Source organism: Lutra lutra, chromosome X, assembly GCF_902655055.1.
Source record: "Lutra lutra chromosome X, mLutLut1.2, whole genome shotgun sequence".
Taxonomy (NCBI): Eukaryota; Metazoa; Chordata; class Mammalia; order Carnivora; family Mustelidae; genus Lutra; species Lutra lutra.
Window position 1 is genome coordinate 62,984,369 of NC_062296.1, and position 24,927 is coordinate 63,009,295.

General features: G+C 45.2%; 1 protein-coding gene across 8 annotated transcripts in view; it reads left to right on the forward strand.

Annotated features, from left to right (window-relative positions):
* CASK (calcium/calmodulin dependent serine protein kinase) overlaps window positions 1-24,560 on the forward strand; it is a 353,809-nt gene extending 329,249 nt beyond the window's left edge. For all 8 annotated transcript variants that reach the window (XM_047715149.1, XM_047715152.1, XM_047715153.1 and 5 more), the window contains 6 exons: window positions 6,819-6,934; window positions 13,229-13,309; window positions 13,411-13,491; window positions 16,171-16,373; window positions 20,114-20,197; window positions 23,223-24,560. In XM_047715149.1, coding sequence (XP_047571105.1) covers window positions 6,819-6,934; window positions 13,229-13,309; window positions 13,411-13,491; window positions 16,171-16,373; window positions 20,114-20,197; window positions 23,223-23,399 — 742 coding nt within the window. In that variant the 3' untranslated portion in view covers window positions 23,400-24,560. The remainder of the gene's footprint in view (window positions 1-6,818; window positions 6,935-13,228; window positions 13,310-13,410; window positions 13,492-16,170; window positions 16,374-20,113; window positions 20,198-23,222) is intronic.
* The last annotated feature ends 367 nt before the right edge of the window (window positions 24,561-24,927 follow it).

A 24,927-nucleotide genomic window follows, 5' to 3' on the forward strand; every position in this document is an offset into this window, starting at 1 on the left:
AGCAGTGGGGAGCTGCAGAGGGAGAGGGAGAAGCAGGCTTCCCACTGAGCAGGGAGCCCAGTGTGGGACTCGATCCCAGGACTCTGGGATCATGACCTGAGCTGAAGGCAGAGGCTTAACCCACTGAGCCTCCCAGGCACCCCTTCAATGCCACTTTTAACTGAGAGGAAAGGAGTCCCAGATTACTATATATTTTAGTAAAATCTATTTCTGCCATTGTTACTGTTCGTTTACTTGAGCTGTGTTTTAAAAGATGCTGGTGATTTTGCCTCCGTCAGTGCTTTAGCAATAGATGAGAAATCTAGCAAAGAGATGACTTTCTATCTGAGTTTTGTTTCACGTGACCAAAAATAGCCACCATTAGGCATTGGGGCAGTTTGTCCCCAAATCCTGGAAGCTAGCTAAAAGACCCCAGAGGTACCTGAGTCCACAGACACTGAGAAGTGTTTTCTCACTAAAGAGATTTCTCAATTTCCTTTGCATGATTGCCTCTGTCACTATCCCATGTTTCCAGAAATATTCTTACGTTTAGATGTCAGAGTGGATAAGAATTTCAGGTGCCATCGTTTTCCAAGGGGACTCACAGGCACCTCCAGAGGAAGCGAGAGGCAGCCTTCCAACTCGCAGCCCCATCTTCAAGGGACAGTCCAAGCTTTGGCAGGATGGAAGTGATTTCTGAGTCACCTTCATGATGATGTTATTATGTCATTAGTGACATTTACGTCTTACAAAATGTGGTCTAGCCTCCTGCCATATGAACATGTTTTTTAAAAAGACTTATGTGGATTCCAGACCTCTTCTCCCTAGTCAGATCATGTGTAGAAATCCTGTTTCATGGACACCTAGAACTCCCGACTCCTCTGGAAGAATGCTGAGAAATGGCAGTGGAAAAGCAGATTTGCTCCCTATCTCCTGTCATGGGGACTAGGTTATCTGAATCAATCCTCCTGCTGAGAAAAAAAAAAAAGAAAGAAAGCAAAGTGCTGCAGAAAGTATGTTTTTGAAAATTACCTTAAAAGCACTGAGTAGCCAAAAAGGCATCGGGCAACTTAGTGACGAGTTTTTATATGAAAGCCATTAATCACAGTGATAGAAAATAGAGCAGTGAATTGGCCCATATTGCCAAGAGGACACGTCTGTTACTGAAAACTTTTCTGCCAGAGAACCAAGGTTAAGACCTAACGCCTGTACAAGCAGGGGGTCTGTTAGGAGACCTGCTCCCGCATTGTCAGGCCCGCAGAGGCTCTGCCCTCAGGTTAAAAGCAAGCAGAGAAGTGTGCCCTTGCTGCCCTCCAACATCTGGGGGCTGGAGAGAAGGCTGCCTTGTCACTGAGCAAAGCCGAAGACACGAATAAAAGGAAAACAAAGGTTCCCTGAAAAAATCGTGGCCGCTAGTCCACCTTGAATAGCTCTGTGCCCAGACATCGCTGGGGACGGCCGGGGGTTTCCAACCTTACACTCGATTTGAGGCCTCTTTTTTTACAAATAGTAGTTCCCTATATCTGTTACGGACAAAAAGACAGTCTCTGGCAGAGAACACTTAATGCTAGGCCTCATCCTAGAGCCCTTCCTCACCACCACCACCCCCAACATAAACTTTTACTAGGGCAGTGACCAACAAGTCAGAAAAAAAAAAAAAACCCACAGTCGCAGAAGAAAACAATTAGGACCTGCCTACCAGACCCAACAGAGGCCCTGCTGAAATGACAGGCAGCAGAAACAAAGCCAGTCCCACGTGATGCAGGAGAATCAGGAGGCAGGGTTTTTAAACAACTGTGCCTATATTTTAAAATCAATAATCTTGAAAAATATCTTTAAAGAGCAGGGAAACTGCTAACAGAATGGCAGATTTGAAGAAGAACCAGAAGGAACTGCCAAGGACAAAACACGTAGTAACCAAACCTCAGTGGCCACACACCTTTTAGAAAGGCTAAAATTTTTCAAAAGTTTTCTCCAACAAGTAAACAGATGAACAAATGATGGAGTGAACTACTGACACCCACAATATGGATAGGACTCAAAATCATTCTTCTGAGTTTCCAGGCAGAAAAGAGAGAGAGAAAAAATATACTGCATGATTCTATTTATATGAAATTCCAGAAAACTATACTGACATCAGTTGGCCTGGGGATCCAGAGGAGAGAGGGAAGAATGTACACAAACAGCAGAAGTGATGAAGCTGCACACTTCAAATATGTTCAGCTTATTATGAAAAAAACTCAGTAAAGGTACAAAAACTGAAGAGGGAGAAAGGGATTCTAGCTGGGCTGATGAGGAAGGGCCCCACTGGGCACCATGTGCCTTGAGGCCTGAGTCAGACACTGGAGGTAGAAGAAGGCATTCCCAGCAGTGAGAAAGACTTGAAACAATACTATCAGCCAGACCCAGAATCTTGGTTCATGGGTGTTCCTACCAAGTGACATTTTCCACATCCCGTCAATGAGAAATCAGTCGTTTGTGGACCCAGATGCCTTCTTTTTTTTTTTTTTAAAGATTTTATTTATTTATTTGACAGAGAGAAATCACAAATAGGCAGAGAGGCAGGCAGAGAGAGAGGAGGAAGCAGGCTCCCTGCTGAGCAGAAAGCCCGATGCGGGGCTCGAACCCAGGACCTGGGATCATGACCCGAACCGAAGGCAGCGGCTTAACCCACTGAGCCACTCAGGCGCCCCCCAGATGCCTTCTTTATGCTTGTTAAATTTCATCGTGCTTGATGAGGCACACCAGTTAAGTCCTTTGATATATTTTGAGTCCCTGAATGTGTCATCCCTCCCCTTGTCTACCATACCCTTGTCCAAGTGAGCAATAAAAATGGTAAGCGTGTGTTTGAAATTTCCCTCCAGGTTGACCTAAATCCTACCACAGTTTTCCTGCACTTACTGAGCTAAAAGAAATAGCAGTCATTTCCTGAGTGGCTGGTGAAGACCGGTTTCGTTCCTCTGTCACTGCATCCCATATAGCCACACCACAGATTTTTACTGGGAACTTTTTACTTTTATTCTTTAAGCTTAAAAACACGGGATGTAAGATAGTCTATAGACTGTACCATGAGCTTTACGGAGTCAGGATTTTTGTCTCTTTTAACCTGTCAAAAAGTCCTCAGTTTTGTTTATGCTTCCAAAGATCCTGTGCCTCACAGAAGCCGTAGTTATGGCTACAGCATGGATTGGGTTGTGCTGGAAGAATCCCCAAAGCAAAAGCTTCATCAGTCTCCTCTGTGTGCCACTTAGGTAATATGCAAAGACTGACTATGATGCTGTTGCTGAGCGTTCACAGTATTTCCCAATAAATGTTCTCCTCCTAACCAAAAAAATAAAAGAATACCAAAAAAAACACCTCAATGAACAAGAGAAAATAAGAGACTTGAAGGAGAAAGAACCGTGCTCAACTCATTTCGTGATACCAGCATTACCGTGATACCAAAATTCACAAAAGGCAATTCAAGAAAACTACAGACGAGGCTTCCTCATGAACACAGATGTAGAAGTCCTCAGCAAAATATTAGCAAACTGAATCCAGCAATATATAACAAGGATAATACATCTTGACCCAGTGGAGTCTGTACTGGGGATGTACAGCTAGTTCAACATTTGAAAACCAATCAAGCCAATCCACTGCATTAATGGACTAAAGAAAATCCACATGGTTCTATTTGTAGATGCTGGGAAAGCACTTGGTAGAATTTAAAATCCACTCATGATTAAAACCCTCACAAATGAAGGGACTTCCTTAACCTAATTGAGAGCATCTACAATAAACCTACAGCAAACACTACTGGAAAGGAAAAAAAAATACTGCTGGTGATATATTTCTGTGTGTAGAAATTCAAAGGAATCTATAGATAAACCATTAGAATTAATATGAAAGTTCAGCAAGATGGTTGGTATAAAATCAATATACAAAAATCAATTTCTATTTACCAGCAAGAAAAGAGAAAATTAAAAAAAAATTTAAAGATTTATTTATTCATTTAAGAGAGAAAGCACTTGCATGCACAAGCAAGGGGAGAGGGAGAAGGAGGGACCCTGACATGGGACTCGATCCCAGGACCCCAAGATCATGACCTGAGCAGAAGTTGTGAGTTGGACATTCACCCTACCAAGCAACCCAGGTGCCCTGAGAAAATAGAAATTTTTTTACATTCCATACATAACACCACCTGTATCACCTGTAAAGTATCTTGAAAAAAAAAAAAGTTAAATTTGACGAGACCTCTAGATCTAACTACCAATTTGGAGGAAATGCAAAAGATGGGGTCTTACTAAAGACACCACAGGGATGAAATCAGAAAAAGCCAGAATTGGAAACTATAGGACAACCAACCCGTTTTTACAGCAAATAAATTATGAGAAGGAAAAGGAGAGAGGGAACCTATAGATTTAAGAGAAACTTAAGAATATTTAAGGAGAAAATGATATAAACTTGGATTTGTTTCAGAATAATCTAGGGTGGATAAGTTGTAAATAGTACAAGCCAGGAGTTAGTAAATGTTCAAGCTGGGTTGTAGGTATTTGAGGTTCATTACTTTCTACTCTTGTGTATGTTTGAAAATTTTTAAAATTACGAAAAATTTTTTAAACACCATTTGTATAACCTCTTTTTAATCAACAAGCTAGGAGCAAATCTAACAAAGATGTTCCAGACAAAGGAAAAATATTAACATTTATTGTGACATTAAAGAATACATAAAGAAATGGAGATATACTGTATTCATGGACTGGAAGACTCAGTGTTATAAAGATGTCTCCCTCCCAGATTGATTCATAGATTCCATGCAATCTTGATTATTTTGAAATTGACAAGTTAATTTTAAAGTTTTCATGGAAATGCACAGAATCAGGAATAGCCAAGATGTTCTTCTAGAAGAATAAGGAGGGAGGCCTTGCTCCACCAAATACTAATACTTACCATAAAGCTGTAGTCATTAAGAAAATAAGATATGGGGGCACCTGGGTGGCTCAGTGGGTTAAGCCTCTGCCTTCGGCTCAGGTCATGATCTCAGGGGCCTGGGATCGAGCCCCACGTCAGGCTCTCTGCTCAGCGGGGAGCCTGCTTCCCCTTCTCTCTCTGCCTGCTGCTCTGCCTACTTCTGATCTCTCTCTGTCAAATAAATAAGATCTTTAAAAAAAAAAAAAAAAGAAAAGATATGGGCATAGAGATGTTCAAATAGACCAATTGAAGAGAATCCCAAAACACTCCCATACATAAATAATCACCAGTGAGGAATGGATAGTCTTTTCCGTAAGTCATGCTGGAACAATTGAGTATCCATTTAGGAAAAAGACAAGAAAGAAATTGGGCCCCTAATTTCATACCATATACAAAAATCAGTTCTAGCGTATTAAAGGCCAAAATATGAAAGCCCAAACTATAAACACTTGAGAAAGTAATATTGAAGAATATCTTCAGGAACAAGGAAGGATTTCTTAACATACCCAAAAAAAAAAAAAAAAAGGAAAGATGGCTAAATTTGACTTAAACTAAGTTATATTCATCAAAAGATACCATAGGAAGAGTAAACAAGCAAACCACAAAATGGAAGAAGGCATTTGCCACACATATAACCCCCAGGGGTATAATATCCAGACCACATAGAGAATTCCAACAAATCAATGTGAAAAAGACAACTAGAAAAGGAAAATGGCCAAAAGACTTAAACACTGTACAGAAGAAGAAATCCAATAAACCTGTGAAAAGGTTCTTAATCTCATTAATAATCCGTGACATGCAAACTCAAAGCACAGCCTGATTCCATTACTTGCCCACTGTGGTGGCTAAAATTAAAGACTGATACTACCAAGAGTTGACAAAGAAGCAGAATAGCAGGTACTCTCACATACTGCTGGTGGGGGTGTAAATCTGTACAACCTCATTGGAAAATCGCTTGTCATTCTGATATTGATTTTGGATTCTCCTTGTATGTGGCTCACTCAGGGACCCCTGGTTGGCCCACAAGCAAAATCATTAAGCAAAAACCACCTGTAGCAATATCCCGGAAGACAAATATTTTCTTAAATTAAACCTAAGGGGAGGAACTTTTTAATAACATTTTTGCTGAATACTCTGATCACATAGGAGAAAATTAAAATTCTCTGATTATAATTCTGTGGATTTAATTCGTGTTTTTCCCTAGACTAGAACTGCCGTGTAGTTATAGGAATGTTTATTAAGCATCTACCTTGCCTACCACTGTGTGCTGGGGACATTATTTACATTTTTTTGTTCTAATCCTTTGTGACAGCCATCCAAGAAGCTATGAAAACTTGCCAACAAAATGTCCTGGCCAAGTGTGTGGGCTCTGTTGTCAGACCGACCTCACTCTCCCACCTAAGCTGTGTGATTTGGAGCAAATTACTGAACCTCTCAGTCCTTTGATCCCCTCATCTGTAAAGTGGTGACACGATTTCATGTGTTGTTAAAAAGATCAAAGAGTTAATACATGTATGTTTCCTAGGAAAGCACCTAACACTAAATTGGCCCAAGGTCATGAGTGATAGAGCCAGGAGTCTAACCAGACTGTCTGAGCTCAAAATCCCACACTCTTTCCACCTCATGCCACGGCCGTGAGTTTAGGTTGCTGGCTGTGTTATCAGTTAGCAGGTGCCCCGGGAATGCGATGTCATTTTATTATAAGCCTGTGTTTTTAAAACATCTCCAGAAAATTGTTGTGAAAACCAAAGAGCAAGCTTTACCTTGAAAGGTCTGTGAGGAGCATGTTCATGCAGGCTTATAGCAAGTCCTCAAATGAATGATTTTTGTCAGTATACAACTTTACAGGAGATTCTCTCTCTTTCTCTCTCTCTCTCCCTCTCTGCTAGGCGAGTTGCTTGCATCGCCATGGAGAAAACCAAACAGGAGCAGCAGGCCAGCTGTACTTGGTTCGGCAAGAAGAAGAAGCAGTACAAAGATAAATACTTGGCAAAGCACAACGCAGGTAGGGAAACATACGAGTGTGGCTAGGCCGAGTGAACCTGGCAAAGACAGAGGTAGAGCTCACATCTCAGTTCGGTCTTCTGAGTCCTCACCCAAAAATCCCACCCGACGAGGTCCTCATCAGCCTGCCAAACTGCACGAAACCCTTACCTGCGACTCTGATGTCAGTCATTTGCCAGCTCTTTGACAGAGCTCTGCTTCATAGGAAGACAGTGCTATTTGGAAATAGTCTTCTCCGGAACTAAAAGGACCCAGTATGTTCAGTCCTCCCCTGAGAAATGAGAGCTTGAGGGTTTGTGGAGTCACCAGGACCCTTGCCTCCTTGCTGAGAGTGATCTTGAGCTAATATCCCTCCCTCCTGCCTCCTCCCTAGCCCTTGGACACAGCCCTGTGGCACATTGCTAAGGGCAGAGGGATGCTCTTCACAAAGCCGTGCCACAAAGGGCCCGGCGACTGGGCCAAAGGAACACAGATGCCGTTGGATACCAAAGGCATTTGGTCGGTTCCTGTGACTAGTTGTCTTCCCCCTACCCCGCCAGTTATTTCCTGGCTCCTAAAAGACCAAGAGCACGGTCTCGGCCCTCCCTTCACGCTGTTTGTCTATATGAAAACTTGCGTTCAACCCAAGTCAAAATATTCACTTGTAATGCCAAAAAAGCATGGTCCGTCCTTGCCGTAGAATTCCCAGAAGACTCACAGGATGTAAGTTAAGCTAAAGGAAGTGCATGCTGATACAGAGGCTGGGATTGACTTCTTTTCAGTAACTTCTCAGTAGGACCCCTTTTTATAAGGGACTTGTTCTGAGGAATTGCAAGCCCCAATATTGGCATTAGATTAGTTCCCAAGGTTTCAGAAATGACTCCAAAAACCAGACATGTGACCAAAAAAAAAAAAAATCGAATGAATGCAGTCATGCATACCCAATTTGACAGTATAATGTTTCTGACAAATATAAAACACACTTCTGTCTGTAGAATGTTAGAACACGTCATTAGCATCCACCAGGGAAAATTATTTACAAACTCTGAATTGTTCATTTCTTTTTTTTTAAGATTTTATTTATTTGATGGACAGAGAACCCAGATAGGCAGAGAGGCAGGCAGTGGGGGGTGGCGGGGGAAGCAGGCTCCCCACTGAGCAGAGAGCCCGATGCCGATGCGGGGCTTGATCCCAGGACCATGAGATCACGACCTGAGGCAAAGGCAGAGGCTTAACCCACTGAGCCACCCAGGTGCCCCTGAATTGTTCATTTCTTAATCAGCAAAGTGAAAGTATGCATTTTGAAATACTGCATCACATGGGATGAGTGTGAGTGGCCACAGGGGTTCATTTCAAATGGTTCAGCTAAATGATGAGTCATTCCCTTCATGTCGGCCACACTCTACCCCATTTTTAATTCCAATAAAATATATCCTTTCTGATTCTTTACCGCCACAGAGTACTAGTCTGATGATGGCTTATTTTTTTGGTTTTGTTTTATAAAAGGAAGAAATATTTAAGGCAGATTAAACATAATTTAGTGACTGTTAATTGTAAATGCTCAAGTAGTACTTTCTGAAGACGTTCACTGTAATGTCAGCAGAATGTCGTTTAACACCAAATGTCAGTGGTTCCTGCCAACTCATCTTCATTTCCATCAGCTTCTAACAGGCTCACAAGATGTGTTGACATTTTATATGTATATATGCATATATATATATACATATATAAAACCTTATCATTTTTATAATTTTAAATGCTGTATAGCTATAGCTGGCATTATCATTTGAACCTAGAAAGCAAAGCAGATTGGTGGCTGACTAAGGTTGTTAATCCATCACTAGCTTGATACTCTTCTAATGGAGGGTATGTAGACATAAGTATTTAACTGGCCAATATTCTTTAATTCAGCTGTGAGGGAAAATAAGAAGCCAGTTGATTAAAAAACTAGAATCTCTCCATTCTGACAAACCATTGACACGTTCACTCAAGGATTTTGTCAGAAAATCAGCACCCCCCCACCCCCACCCCAAATCAAGCCTCATGAGCTCTCCTATTGGTGTTTCTGCTCGGGAGAAGGTGTCCAGCTTTTTTCTTGGATTTTCTGAAGCATGCTGCCTGGCAAGGCCTTTCTCTTGCCACCTTTTTAGTCTCCTTCCCCTTCATTGACCAACCCTTCCATTTTGTTCATGACAAAGTCCGGAAGAACCATTCACTTAGTGGGCACCTTTAGTTTACAAGAGATGAAGTCGTCAGGAAAGAGAAGTCAGGTATTTTATCAGCTCTTCTGCTTCGAGCCATGATGGAAGGCCATCCGAACGCACGGCGTGGCCTATATAAGGGACCGACGCAAAAGAGAGAAACAGATACTACCGAACTCTGTCAGTATGGCGGGTGCTATGAGAACTTTCAAAGTTCATCATATTCTTTAATGCCAAAAACTAGCCAAATGGGCTCCTGGGCCACAAATCAAACTATATTTCTGAAGGATCTTTCTGGCTTTTTCAGAAGTTGATTGTCCAGTACAGGGCGGGGGGGGGTTGGATCTTCCCACAGTCCTCAGTGAATCCAAATAAAGGCTGTATGTCTTGGTTCCTGCTTCAGATCTTTGGTAATTCAGCATATATTGATGGCAAAATCCAAATCTTCTCATCAAATTGTGAGGCTGTTTACATTTGTAGTGAAAATGAAAGATGGGAACTTTGTCAATATCTAGAACTGGTAGGAACGATGATACTAGAATTGTTCCCATTTCTGTCACCAGGACAGTCCCCATGTGTAGCTAAAGCAGAATTCTGTTCAAGCTGTGTCGCCTACATCTCACATTATAAAATGCCAGTCTATCAGCTAGATATGACCAATAATTAGTTTTGTTTTCCCCCACACATGGCATTTGAAAGAATTAAAACCAGATACCACATTTGAAGATCAGATATTTAACATAAAAATCTGGGTTTCTGCCTTGCCTTGAAAGAAAATAGAAATGTGGCGACACTAGGCCCCCTTTCACTTGTAGCACCACTGTGTTGTTGATGTCCCTTTCGGCTGGACACTCGTTCCCTAGGACCCAGCGTCCCTCTACTCTGTTCATGCACCCAGCCCATGCACCCAAACATGACCACAGCCCAGGAGCTGCAGGCCATTGAGTGCACGCCCAGCCCTGAATTACCAGTGTGCCAGGCCTTTCCTAATGGGAGGTTTTTACAATATTTAAATATACTTAATAGTTTTTCCAAATGAGACAAGGAATTGATACTAAAGGCTTATTTATGGAATAGATTCAACTAGAAAATACTTACCTAAACACATAAAAGTGTCATGAATATTGAGTAGCTTGCCAGGAAATGAGGATAATATGAGCAAACTATGCCAGCAAGTATTTCTGAAGCCTTGGGAATAGATTTGATTATGGTGTGTGTAGTGTTTACAGCAAATACATTTTCTGCAACACGTAAAAGATGTTTAGCCACATAAATTTGATGCAAAAAGCATTGTCAGGCTGCTAGAACTATACTCTTGAGGCATTGAGATTCCTCAGCCCTAGGACTTCCAAAATCAGTTTCAAGATCAAGTTGCTAACATAAACTTGAGGGGAACAGTCTTCATTAATTCATTTTTTTAAACTGTTAGAGCCCTGAGCGGTAGTATTTCAATATCCTGAGATAGTCCATTTACATATGTACACATGAACCCAGACGGTTTCTACAGTACCATTCATAGGTATGCTTAAATGATGCGTAATACCACAAATTAGTAGTTGAGTAGTTTTTTAAAAATCTATTACTTTTTTCTCTTCAATACAGAGAACTCTTAAGACAACAAAGAGTGGCCCATCATCTCACTGCCCTGTTGGCTTTTTTTTTTTTAATAAAAGTAATAGGCACCTGTGATTTGAAATTGCAAACAGTACAGGAAGGTACAAACTGAAAAACAAAAGGCTTCCATACCTACACTCCTTGAGGAAGGTGTCTCGTAACTATTCCCAGACCAGATTTCCGTGCATGTTGCTAGTAAATAAAAACCTACTGGCTCTTATTTAAGGATATTGTTGGATTTTTATTAAAATGAGTTTGTTTCTTAATGTGATTTATTTGCCTCGTGTTTAGAATATTGCATGGTAAAGTTTCTTTTGTGCATATACTTTTATTTTACTAATATATTAAAAGCCATATTTCAATGACCCCTGTACATTTTTCATGCTGTCTTCCTCCCAATGGCCTCTGTGCATGTAAGTAACCTGTTGAGTGACTATGCCTCTTTGTTTTTGATGGTTTCCTTTCATTCAGTCCTTTAAAAAAAAAATCCGCAAACAACATAAAGCTTTTAAAAATTCAGCCTTTAAGTGTTCTCCTTATATTCCTTGTATGTCTTATTTTTAAATACTCTTATTGTTTCTTGATCCTATGACCATGTGCTGATTTCATTTAGACCAGAGTAACCTCTTCATGCTGCTCGTTTATGGTTAAGATATCAATGTGTAACATACCTGTTCATTTGTCCATGGTGTCGATCATTGATCTCTAACTCATTCTCATGTGTGTTTAAAAAAAAAAAATGGCAAGTCGTAAGTGGGTAGGATGCCATTCCAAAAGCCTGTGCCATCATCATCTTGCTCTTTTGAGAGATGCTGGTTTATTTTTCTATATTAGAATATATCAGCTTCTTGATGCACCTCTTTCATAAGCATCCTTTTTCTCGATGGAAACCTCACTCAGAGGGCAATGGGTATAAAAACCGATGCCATAAGCACTCCTGCTTTTCTTTTGACAACTCTTACACTCTGTGATCACTGTAGCATGATCAGCCAGCTCGAGCACGCACAGAACCTCGTGTTCGTTTTGATTTGGGGGGTTTTGCTATTCTAAACACAGAAAACATTTTTGGTTTTTAGCTGTTGCTACAGAATTAAAGACGTTGAGTAAACCTTTCTGGAATCAGGCTATCAAAAGGAAACAAAGGCACAGATACCCATTAACATGCACTAACCCTTATTTTAACACATGGTATTTCTTTTTATATATATACATAGTCTGGGAATTGTACTTTTGTTCATTTGTTTGTCTCTGATCTGTTGCACTCGAGAGTATCCTATTTTGCAATTTAAGGTTCTTTGCTACTGGGAAGATCACAGATGTTGACTGAGCTGAGAGCCAAAAAAGCATTTGGCCATATTGTTTCAGGGAGAAGCTTCTCTTAGTGATTGACTGAAGCATCCCAGATCCCTTTATGGCACCATGGAATCAATCGTATTGAATTTATTTCAACCTCTCTGAAATCTAGAGCTTTATCGGGCCTTCTTTTTAAAAGATATTTCAGTGTGTGCCTGGCAACATTTGGATATTACCACAAGGAAAACTATTACAGGAAACGTTGACTCGCGATTTTAGCCTTCTTGTGAGAATTTTCAAATGGACTACCTTGAACTTCACCAGGAATGGTCATCCTCTTGGGAAGGTTTTTGTAACGGTTTTGTTAAGAGGCAGGTTTCCAAAAACTATTTTTGGGAGCATTTCTTCTCAGTCTGTAATGATCAGAGAACTCTCCTTTTGCAAAGGTTTCCGAGCTCAGACTCTGCTTCATGCTTCTTTCCTTTCTGTCCATCCTGACTTACTGCACACGGGCTGACAAAGTTCGGGACCCAGGGAAGCATGTTCCCCTACTTAAGATACCCAAGACTTTCCATCTAATGGATAGCTGGGTTACAGTAAAACTTACGGGATGCTCATTGCGAACGCTTGTGAAATCACAGTTTCAGCACTTGACTTTGAAAGACTCTAGCATGCTACCTTCGGCAACTCTGCTGAAAGAAAGAACCATAAACTCAAAGACCAGCTGTCCATGCATCTCTCATCCATCCCTAGAGATAATCTAGTGGCCTCTTTCTTGGTTACCTTTAGTTGCATTCATGCTATATTCATGTTGGTCGCTGTCTGCAGACTTTTTCTTTTTAGTATTCCTGGTTTCTTAGAATTGCAGAAATATGAACAGCATGTGGTTTTGAATGACTTCGTATGACTTGTTGGATACCGCATGACAAGATATGCAGTATCTCTTAGAATTTGGACTTTTATGCATGTGCTCAACATAATCTTTGGATGCCCCTGCTTCTAAAGTGCATTTTCATGGGCTTAAAAATGAATTTTCTCCTGGAAGGCTATAGGACTAAAATTATATGTAAGCTGCGGATAGAAGTTGGACTCAGAGTTTTTGAAGACACGGTTTTACTATAACGTTAGTTTACTGCCAGTATAATTATCATTGACGTACATGAAATACTCCTGTAAATTTACCTTTCTTCTAACTCTTTGCGTTTTAGTGTTTGATCAATTAGATCTTGTTACATATGAAGAAGTAGTAAAACTGCCAGCATTCAAAAGGAAAACACTAGTCTTATTAGGTAAGCTTGACTATACAAATGGCTTTCTTAGTCTTCTCTTCAAAACATTCTGCGAGTATTAACAATTGTCAATTTCACCTTCTTTTTAAAAAATGACATAGGTGCGCATGGTGTTGGGAGAAGACACATAAAAAACACCCTCATCACAAAGCACCCAGATCGGTTTGCGTACCCTATTCCACGTAAGCAATGTCTCTCTTTTATTTTTTCCTGGTACTTATTTGATATTGTAATTGACATACTGTTTTCCTTTACATAAGTAATAACTGCTCATTATGGGAAGTTTGGAAGATCCAAAGCCAAACAAATCAAAAACTTAGTTAACAATAATCCCAACCCCATTCCCCCAGTAACGGCCCTATAAAACATTCTGCCGTAGACTCTCCCAAGCTTCTCTTAATGCAGGGGTAGGTCATGTGTGATTTGTTGTTGTTTAACAAAATGGGCTCCTCCATCCTGTTTATAACCTGATTTCCCCAGCAGAATGGCATGAACATGACTCAGATGAATTATTCTTTAGAAGAATGGATCTGAATGATAGGATACTTTTCTCTGATAGAACAATGCTCTCGTCAAATGTACCCAAGTTAATTTACTTTCATCCCTTTGAAAACCCATGTGTTATCAGTTGCTTATTATAAAGAATTTAAAATCTGTAACATTTTTATTCCCTTTATTTTCTCTGTCTTACTCATAACTTCTTGCCCTCTGTTTCCTCAACTATCAGATGAAGTAATTCCAGGAATGTATGGAGGGTCTGGGATCAGGAAACACCAGCAGATACTGGATATATAGTAGCTAAAACCAAGACTGGTTTTAGTCTTGTTATTCCAGAGTTTACCATTGGAATCCCAAAAGCTTTCAGACAGGTAGAGTTTAGCTGGAGGTAAGGAGGAGGAGTTGTAAGAGCAAAGAGAGAAAATGGGAAGATGGACTCCACCCAGTAGGGCCTTCCAATGCCTTCCAGAAGCCACATCAGCACCACTTGTGGGTTTCTCTACACCCCAGAGGGCCGTGAGGCTTCATAAGACAACACCCTCCCTCCTGAACCCTGTCTGATTTACACACAAAAAGGAAATTCATCAGATACCATTTCACTTGTTCCCTCTGAGATTTTCTTCATAAGACACTCTGAATTGTTCCTTTAAATCTCCTTATGTGTAGATCTTGAGTAGAGCAAGCTTAACTAACATTTAGTTTCTTCTTGATCACATAACAATTGAACATTTGTGTTACTAAATGACCACCTAGCGAGCTTGGTTTTGACGCATATCGTTGTCAACCTCAATTATGAAGTCCTTCTCTCAAATATTGGACCGCAGATGTGTACAGACCATATGTTTACCTCCCGAGATGACCAAGGATAGTACAGCATCAATATGCGATGCCATTTCTTCAGCTTTTCATGTGCCTGGAGAAAGAGTTCTTTAAAACCTGTGCATTTGGGTGTCCATGAGCACTTGTAAGTTCTAACGGTCTAATCAAGGCAGGAGGTGGGGGGTGGAGGTCCCCGTGGGTCTAGATCCATGCACACAGCAAAGAGGAGCAATAATTTATTCTTGCTCAAGAAAGGAAGTTGAAAGAAAGGGAGGGGGAAGGTGAGGGAGGAAGGAAGGAAGGAAAGAAAAAGAGAAGGGGAAAAGAAGTGGGAGGAAGGAAGATTTAAACCAGTGTTCCTGGCTCAGCTAGAAAAACATTTTCTAAAGTGTGCTTTGCAGAACACTGGTCCCGTCAGCAACCCCCAGAACTAGGACTCACTGACCAATATTTTAGGATACATCCCCTTAGGTCTATTTTCTGTAAAGGACTAGGTAGTAAATATTGGAGGCTTGAATGGCCATCTGGTCTCTGTCACAACTACTCCAGTCCGCCAGTGTCGCATGAAAGCAGCCATGGACAGCATGTAATTAAACAGGCATGGATGTTTTCCAGGAAAACTTTATTGACAAAAACAGGTCCTATTTGGCACACAGGCCATAGCTTGCCAACTCATGGTGTAGGTCTTTACTGGCCAAGGCCATTGTATTCTCAACACAGTACACCTTTTTTTTTTTTTTAAAGATTTTATTTATTTATGAGTGAGTGAGAGAGAAAGAGCGCACGCACAGCCAGGTAGAGTGGCAGGCAGAGGGAGAAGCAGGCTCCCCACTGAGCAAGGAGCCCAATGCGGGACTCGATCCCAGGACACTGGGATCATGACCTGAGCTGAAGGCAGGGTCTTAACCAACAAAGCCACCCAGGCGTCCCCGCAGTACTCCTTTTGCTATATTCTAACCATCTCCTTTAGGAAGCTGCCGGAGACCGATGCTATCCAATAGAACTTACAGAACTTTCTCTGATAGTGACAGTTTTCAATAGCTGTTGTTTCCACTATGGCAGCCAGTAGCTACACTGAACCCTTGAAATGTGGCTAGTGAGACTGAGGAACTGACTTTTTCAATTTAATTTTATTTAAATTTAAATAACTGTATATGGTTTTCCATTTCTTCTTCTTTCCATTCTTTTTTCCTTCTGCTTAAGACCTAACTGCATTAAGGCATACAGTAAGGTATGTTCATCTTAGGTCATTCAGTGTCCTTCTCTCATGGTGACCTGTAAAGGGATGAACTAAATCTCATCTAAACACCAAAAGATTCACCAAACTGAACAACTAACCAACTACTGTGGTCTGATGTCACACAGATAAATATGGTGTCATGAATTTAGTTCTACAAAGCTCCTGGGGCTGGGAACAGGGCATGAGACATATACTAAAGAAGCCACAGCTTTTAGAAGAGCTGGGGCTTGGGCAGGTCCATAGAGAGCATCTGCTGATGAGCTCAGTCTTTTAACCCTTTCGGGATATGGGACTTTCTTTGCAGACACAACCAGACCTCCAAAGAAAGATGAAGAAAACGGAAAGAATTACTACTTTGTATCTCATGACCAAATGATGCAAGACATCTCGAATAATGAGTACCTGGAATATGGCAGCCACGAGGATGCGATGTACGGGACAAAACTGGAGACCATCCGGAAGATCCATGAGCAAGGGCTGATCGCCATCCTGGACGTGGAGCCACAGGTAAGGCACAGCCCCTTGCGGCCCCTGTCAACCTGCCCACGGGCTCGGCCTAGGTTCTGAAATCAGAACGGCCCTTGGAAGGCCATGGGCCACCCGCTAACCTAATAAACTGCGGTACAGTGTCAGCAGTGCAGGCACGACGGGCTCACGGGCTCGAAGGCGCATGCGCTGTGTGGTTAAGCAGCAACAGGAAGCTCCTAGGAGATTCGTTGACACTCGGAAGCTCCGTGGGAATACCCGACTGGGTACGAGCTGGAAGCCCCACACGGATGTGACCTCAGGGCGAGACTGGCCCTCGGTTATCCTAACAGCCACCTGTCCGCTCTCAGTACAGCTCACACCGGCCCATCTGAGCCACTGCCAGCATCTTATGTGACTCGGCAGCAGGGATCCCAGGGCCTGGGTCTGGTGTGAAGCACAGCACCCGCTTTAGGGAGGCGAGCCTGAGCCAGCGGGGATGCAGACCCACACGGGTCCTCAGCCTCCGCTGTCTCTTTGGATGCCCAACCCCAGCCAAAAACTGGGAGGGGTGTGGAGAGCTTCGAGCACTCCGAGCCGGACACAGGAATGACTGGATGATCTGTAGGGAAGTCCTAAGCTCGAAGCAGTGGGAATTATTCAACTCAAAAAGGAGAAGCCACATCTCAAACATGTAAGAGAGGCAAACATGTAAAAAAAGGCCTTGCCTCAAAAATGCTGACAGGCTGGGGCGCCTGGTGGGCTCAGTCAGCAGAGCCTCCAACTCTTGATTTCAGAGTCGTGAGTTCAAGCTCCACACCAGGCATAGAGAGGACTTTAGAAAAATAGCTTGTCGGCTTTTTTTTTTTTTTAATCTCTGAGGACAAACTGAGCAGAAGGTGGAATTAAAGCCCAGGAGGAAAGATGTTGTAGACACCAGGTGAGTTACAGGAGAGGCTCGTGGATGCCACTGTGACTCCTAGGCCCTGCCATTTCTAAGACTGGTCCGTGTCCCACACCCCTATCCCTCAGATAGAATCACCTGCCCAGACCTGCTCCCCTCAAGCAGGCCCCATTTTGCCAGGCCGCTGAGGAAATGTGTGGTGACTCTGCTGCCTATCCGAGGGCTACCAGACAAGAAAATCTCAGTCTCGATGTGATGTGTCTTTTCGTTTTTGAAAATATAATAGAGAAAAAAATAAAGTAACATAGGCTAGAAATTGAAAATCAAAGCCCTGAAAAGGCTCCTATAACTGCTGTGATTGTTCCTGGAAGGCAGCACAGAGAGGGGAGGGTCCTGGATTTCCTGGAAGTACACCAGTTCTTCCCTTGGAATTAACTGGGAAGGGAATAGAACCAGGTTCGTGGACACAAGAGGCACCAGGCAGGGGACGAGCACAGTCTTCAGCTACCGCTGTGGGCAGGAAGCATGGAAAGACCTTCGCATCTGGATGGATGAAGGCCAAGGGCCCACGTGCCATGCAGAGAAGGGGAGCGTGGTTTCAGGGGTTGCAGCACGATAGGTTAGAACTTAAGACAGTCGAAGAATTGAATGGCAGGGAAGGCTGGAGGCACTGAGCAGAGAGAAGAGACACCCCATTTCACACCTGGGGTGTCCTCCTCAACGTCACCCGGGGCGCCATTCAGCATCGACGCTGTGCAGACTTCCTGTATGGCCCTCGGGGAGTCGGGACAGAAGCAAGGGGAGGAACCGTGCACTGGGAACTGGTCCCCGCCTAGCTGCCCGGAGGCTGGCTGTGGGTGGATGAGAAAACCTTCTGTCTCCACGGACCCTGTAGCCTCCTGACTAATGAGCACAGGAAGACGGGGCAGGGGTTGGGAGGGGAGGCCCAAAATAATATTGACAAAAAGGGTCTCTAAAGAAAGATTCCCCATAAGCTCAGGTGAGCTACAGATGCACTTTGTTTGCTCCTTGCTGAAGTCTTCAATCACAAAAGGGCTGACAAAGAAATTGCCAATTATCTCTGTCAAAAATGAGCATAGGTGGGCTTGACGAGCTTGCTCAGAGGGGAGTGTGGCGTTCACAGTTGAAGCACTGTGATGTGACACGTGACACGACATGCCCAGCTCCCTTAGCCCGGAAGGAGCTCCTGGATCACTGAGATTCAGAAACCTAATCCCAGGGCATGTGAAGCTTGCACGAAAGCTTTATCATGCTGTCAGTCTCTCCCGAGCCTGTACATTCAGAGGCTCCCTTCAGCCACCAAGCACAGTGCCCTCCAGGCGAACATGTTCTGCCAATCATTCGTGCCGCTTTCACGTTTCCATTTCAGCATCAAGACCATTTAGGCAAGGTGCCATAGAGGACACGAGGGAGAAGACCTAACAGGACCCAGCCCTTGCCCTCAAGCTCACCGTCCAGTGCCAGGCGCTTGCATGTGTGGCGGGTACCTGGGGGGATGGGAGGGGTGCTGGACCTGGCTCGGAGCTCACGAAGGACTAAGACAAAAGAACACCAGTGCCATGTGCCAAGGGCTCCCTTAGCCAAGCCAAAAGGGAGAATGAGGACAGAGGGTCCAGGCAGAGGGAGTAGTAAGAAAAAGGCTGGGAAACCAGAGAGAGCGTGGCCCTTTCTGGAATTGGAAGTAGTTCAGCGAGGCCAGTCCATGGAGGGGAAGGGGCAGAGAGAGGTGGAGGAGGTGAGCATGGCCCAGCACAGGGGGCAGGGTGCTGGCTTTTGATGCTGAGGAGTGGACATTTTAGCCCCAGGCTGAGAGGGAGCCGTGGATGGGTTTGGAGCAGAGCAGGGAGACGGTGGGACTTGCCTCAAAAGAGCCGTCATTATAGCGGCAGGCTCTAGTACAGAGGCAGAGAGACCCAGCTGACGGCTGCCACAGTAAACCAGGCAGAAGAGGGAGGAATAGGAATATGGCAGAGCAAATGATGCAGATAACAGAATAGACACGCTACATGTCATCCCCCCCCCCCCGCCCCCCGCTGGCCTCTGGTGCAGACAAGTCAAGAACACATCGGTGCCTTGTGAAGTGTGTGCCTGCAGATGCTAGGGTTTTGCTCTGTGGAGGGGAGGCCACAACCACTGAGAGGCTCAGGTCCTGGGCTGGGGCCGGGGGCGGGGGTTGTAATCCCACATCAGAATGCGGTTCGCGGGCGTGGCGCACCGGCTTGGTGGTGTGTCCCTGCGCACCAGAGGCTCATGCCGTTCCGGGGGATTATGCCTGGGAAGGGAACTGAACTGGCCTCAGAGCTCCTGTAGTGGCTCCGGCCTCCAGCCCCCAATCAGGTCTCCTGGTCCCCAGGGGCCTCTCGGCGGGGGAACTCAGCAGGCATCAGGAGCAGGAACACAGCCTGGCAGTGACCGCAGCCGGGATGTGCCGGCCCCGTTGGCAGTTAGAAGGTGAAGCTGTGCTGAAGCGGGCTGGAGATCAGGGGCAGAGCCCACCTGCTGGGCCAAGGCCACCCCAAAGCGCATTTCTCGCCATTCCCGAGGCAGGCTACCATTCACAGCCAGGTTTAAATGAACATTAACCAGTGTAGTCGGTGTGGAATTTTCTGAAGAAAAGGAAGTTGGATCGATTCAGGAGATTCATAAGAAATGTTCGGTTTGTCACCTGTTACTCGCATGGCTGTTGTCAGTCCTTCCGAAGGAAAGGAGTAGGGGGAGTTTCGGAGACAGCTGGTCAGTGTGCGCCCGCCGCGCCAAAAGTGTGAGTCCCGGGCTCGCTGTGGGACTTCGTGCAGACACGCGTGACAGCCGCGCCCTTAGCTCTTGGCTCTGAGTGTCCCGTGTGTTTCATCCGCAGGCGCTGAAGGTCCTGAGAACCGCCGAGTTCGCGCCTTTCGTTGTTTTCATTGCCGCGCCCACCATCACTCCCGGGCTAAACGAGGTAAGGCTCACTGCGTGGCAGCAGCCGGGCGCTAGGACCCGCGGGCCCGCCGGAGGGGTGGAGGCCGGGCCGGGGCCCACTCGCCCCCTGTGGGCGCTGGGCAGGAGGGCCTGGCTCTAGGTCCCAGAGCGCTCCGCGCGGGGACAGAGCTCTAAAGAAGCCAGGACCTTGGCCCGAGGGAGCTTCTGGGGTGGGAACCACTCAGGTCCCCGGAGACGACCCCACCTGGAAATGAGCCCTGTCGGCTCTGGGGCCAGCTCAATGGCCCAGAGACGGGGGTGGGGGGTGTTGCTCCAGAGCGGACGTCACCTTCCAGCACTGGGCCGACCCCGAGGGCCTCCGTGGCCACGCGGATGCTGTGGGCGATTGGGTGTGTCCGGTGGGTGCGGCGGGGCCCAGCTGCCGCAGGTGCACTCTGAAGGCTCCCGCACGGGGTCACCCGGTGCTCGGCGGGGCCCACACGGCAGCAGAGGGCTCTTGGCTCTGCTCGGTGAGGACCCGTCTAAACCGCCCCCAGCTAGTGACCGTACAGTCAAGGCTGGGAAACTGCGCCTTGTGTGTCTGGAAGAGTCCGTCTTCACACGGCCGGGTTACTCATCTTTTCAGTCGTCCCTTTGGGTCCTATCATTTGCAAAAGGTATATTCCTTTGGGAGCTCTGCTGTGGGGTCTCCGGTAGTACCCCAGCATGCCCAAAGCCCCACCGGGTGCTGAGTGCTTTTCCTTAGGGTGCCATGTATTTTTCTTGAATTATCATCTTTGCTTTCTGTTTGTTTTTGCCCATTTTCCTGCCCTTTTACTAATTTTCCATAGCTGCCAAAATGGTGCAGAAAATTGCCCGTAAGTACCAGCTAGGAGGTGACGAAATGCAGCCTCGTTTTCTTTCCTAGATTTAGAATGTAGACCCTTTCTTCCCATAAATCCTGCCTTTTGCTGTTAGACTAGAGGCATTTTGTTTTCACTGAGTTGAACCCTGCTCGTGCGTGAGGCAAGCCCGCGGACCAGCTGTTGCCGAGGAGGAAACCCACAAATAGAGCTTCATCTTATGGGGTCCCTAAGAGGAAAGCTTTTTCTTGCGTAAAGAGAGCTCCATTTAAAAACGGATGCCAGCAGCTGTACATTTTCTTGAACGTGTTGGTCAGCCCGGCTCTCGGAGCAAAACGTAAACTCCGCTAGTGGTTTCTGAAGCCCAGACGGTGTTTCCGTGGAGTCCTCCAGACCGGAGAGTGACGTGCTGAGAACCGCTATCTTCTTGGCTGGGCAGGAAGCACTCCTGACCTCGGGCAAAGGAGTGTTTCCCAAAACGGGGCTTTCGCAGTGTTTCTCACAAAGTGAAGCAGCTTTTTAGGCGCCGGTGGAAAGTATGTTGATAGGACCTTAGCAGGTGGTGATTAACTGAGGTCTTATCTACACGGAGCCATTAACAGCCAACATCCAAGCACACCATGCCCCCCGCTTTGAAATCCCAGTAGACAGCGACAAAACCTGGAGGACTCTCCTCTCAGAGCGTCCTGATAGAGCAGACGGCGTCCCCGGCCTCCCTGCTGTCCGCTCATCCCCACCGCGGTGCCACAGTGGGATCGAATGACCTCATTTTCTATCCCCCTCCGGAGAGTCGCACCCACAGACCAGGGCTCTTCAGGAAGGGTTTCTCACAAATAATGGATGGGCCTCAGTGAAGAGGAAGGGTCCTAAGCCAGCTGCGGACACCACGGCTCCCAAGTTCCCGAAGGCACTGCTTCCTTTAGTTTTCTGGGAGCGCATCGGTGTCACCACGGGCCTCTGTTTCCTCGCGGTGTAGCTTTCCGTCTTGATGGCTTTAACGCTCCTCAAACCGTGTCGTGGCCAGTGTTAGCCAAGTGCTTGTCCTTTTAAGGAACATCTAGTCATTTAGTAAGCACTTACTGTGTACACGCCACAGTGCCAAGTGCTGGGCACAGCGATGACGGCCCACATGACAAGCTGCCGCTCTAATTGGGGGAGAGACGCTAAACAGACAAGAAGGTACGAATCCTATCTCCATCTGTGTAAGACTCACCCTGACAGCTTACCTGCCTGGTGCGGGGGGAGAAGGGGGACGCTTTGACTTCGAGCTCCCTGGCTTCAGATTTGAAGAAGTCCCTTGCGAGTTTGGCATAACAGTATCCAGCCCGTTAACACTCGGAGGCGAACTTTCTGGTGGCCCATGAGGGATCCCAGTCTTGAAAGATCTGCCATCCTGAGGCTAAATTGAGACTCATGTGACAAATGAGGGATCCCGCAGGGCCACCTCTGGCGGGCTCACCCTGAGGAGGGTGCTCCAAATCCGCAGCAGGCTGCAGAAGCAGAGGAAAGGCCTTTCCTGCAGCAGAGCCCCCCAGAACTCGGTGGCTGCTTTTCCTGTAGTTTTCCTCAGAGGTTCGGGTCCTTCTGCCCTGCACCCCGTGTCCAGCCGTCTCCAGTGCAGAACACCAGGAGGGGGTTCCTCAGATGCTGGTTGCTGTGGTAGCTGAGAAATGGCCTCATTTCATCCATTATTTGTAACATCCCAAAAGCTCTTGCCTCGGGCATCCGCTGCTGTTGAGTGCGGGGGCCATTAGACGTAATTGAATTCCTGGAACACATTGGACCTCAAAGTAGAAAAGGGGAAAATACAACTTAATTTGTTGGCCAGAGGCAGTGGCTTCTTGGGGCAAACCAGCGGGGTGCTGGGGGTGGGGGCAGGGTGTCATGTGTGCCCAAGAGGGCCAGGTCTCTCTGGTCCTGGGAGGGGGGAGCGGGGCGCAGGGATGGCATGGAGCTCCTGTTGCAGGGGGAGCCTGGGGGCTGCAAGCCATTCCTCCATAACCCTGCCGGCCCAGGGCCGCTGTCGCCTCGGTCTCGAAGCGGACTTGGCCTCGTGCCCAGATGCAGTACATCAGGGTCTGGCCTTGACTGTGTCTGCCCCTGGGAAGTGAAGAAATGCAGAAAGAGAAAGAATCCAGCTGACTTCTGTCTCCTCTTTGCTCCTCCCTTCCCCATCCCACCCTCCATCCCCTCACCCTTCAGGATGAATCTCTCCAGCGCCTGCAGAAGGAGTCCGATATCCTACAGAGAACATACGCGCACTACTTCGATCTCACAATTATCAACAATGAAATTGATGAGACAATCAGACATCTGGAGGAAGCCGTTGAGCTCGTGTGCACAGCCCCGCAATGGGTCCCGGTCTCCTGGGTCTATTAGGCCTCTCCCCAGATATCTGACGCCTGCCCGGGAGCCACCTCATCCGTGGAAAAGCCTCTTTGTTATCGGCCTTGTGTCAGCAGGTCATGGTCCCTAGAGACTACCTAGTTGTAGTGTGACCTCCATTTATAATTATTGTCATGTCCGAATAGATAGGAGGAGAAAACAATTACACACTAATTTAAAGAGACAGTATCTTTTTTAATCAGTTCTCCTAAACTTTAATAAAATGTATCTTTAAATGTATGTATTATTCAATCCTTTGGAATGTTATATTTTTGGAAATCATAGCTTTTTATTTCCAAGACCCCTAAAAACTGCACAAAATAGATGCTGCTTTCTATAATCTATTTTAATAATAAACAATGATTCTGTTACCTTGAGTGGGGGTGGAACACTACATTCTTTTTAGAGTCTGATTTTATGGATTGGAATCTTTCTTTCCTTTATTTATTTGAAATAATCAGTCTAGTGATTACAAAACAGTCATAAATTTTTAAAGACCTTTTTTCTTTTTTTTTTTAGACTAGTATTTTTTTTTAAGTCCTTTATGTAACATCCAGATAATGTGATACTGTCTCTTTGAAGCACCCTGTAAACCTTTTAGAGATTTGAAGTTGGGTCTTGACTCTTAATGCATGTGGACAGTCGCGAGCGTTTATGCTGTCGGTGTGTCTGTGTTGGACAAAACAAAGTACATTCCGTTCACGGGGCACACCCAGGGGAATAAGAATAAAATGCTATTATGACTAAGTTGTAAACCTATGCACATCCCTTGCATTTCGGGCAACTTTATAAAGAAAACTGATTTTTATTATTAATAATCATGTAGTGAAATGTGTTTGTAATTTTGTCTCAATTTAATTTGTTGTAAGGTGGGAGGGGAAGTTGCTGGTTTCACCATTTCAGATCTGTGTTGTCTGAGAGTATTAACGTTTTAATTAAGCAAAGAAATGAGGATTTTTAATATGTATGTAATTGTTTTAAAGCACCCATTTTAAGAGAATATACTGTGCAATGAAGAAACCAGTTTAGGCATTTGCTATAAACTGAATTATTCCAAAAGAAGATAACAGCCCTGTAAATTCCTTTAAAATGATAACTAACAGGACAGTTTGACCAATTTTTTTTTAAATATACTTCCTTTTATGTGTTCAATAATTCAACGCCTTTGGGTCCTTCATTTCATTATAGATTTGTTCAGGTTTACAAGCCTATCTTTTAGATTTGATAATCCGCTAGATGCTCACTGAACCACGGAAGGCCCGGAGTGACGCTCAGTCGGCAGGACAGCACCACAGTCCACCAGAGCACAGCTCGGACGGCGTCTGGCTCCCAGAGCGCAGGGTGCCCACGGGCCGCCATGTGCAGGAGGCCAGCTGTGGTCGCTCCTTCCTCTTGCTATCTCCCTTGGCACAGGAGAATCATCTATCCTTGTTGCTTTAGAGACATTAACCATCTCATCACCCTTCCACGAGGTCCCATTCTTCCAACCCAGGACATGCAGCGGGGGTTTTCTGACTCTTGG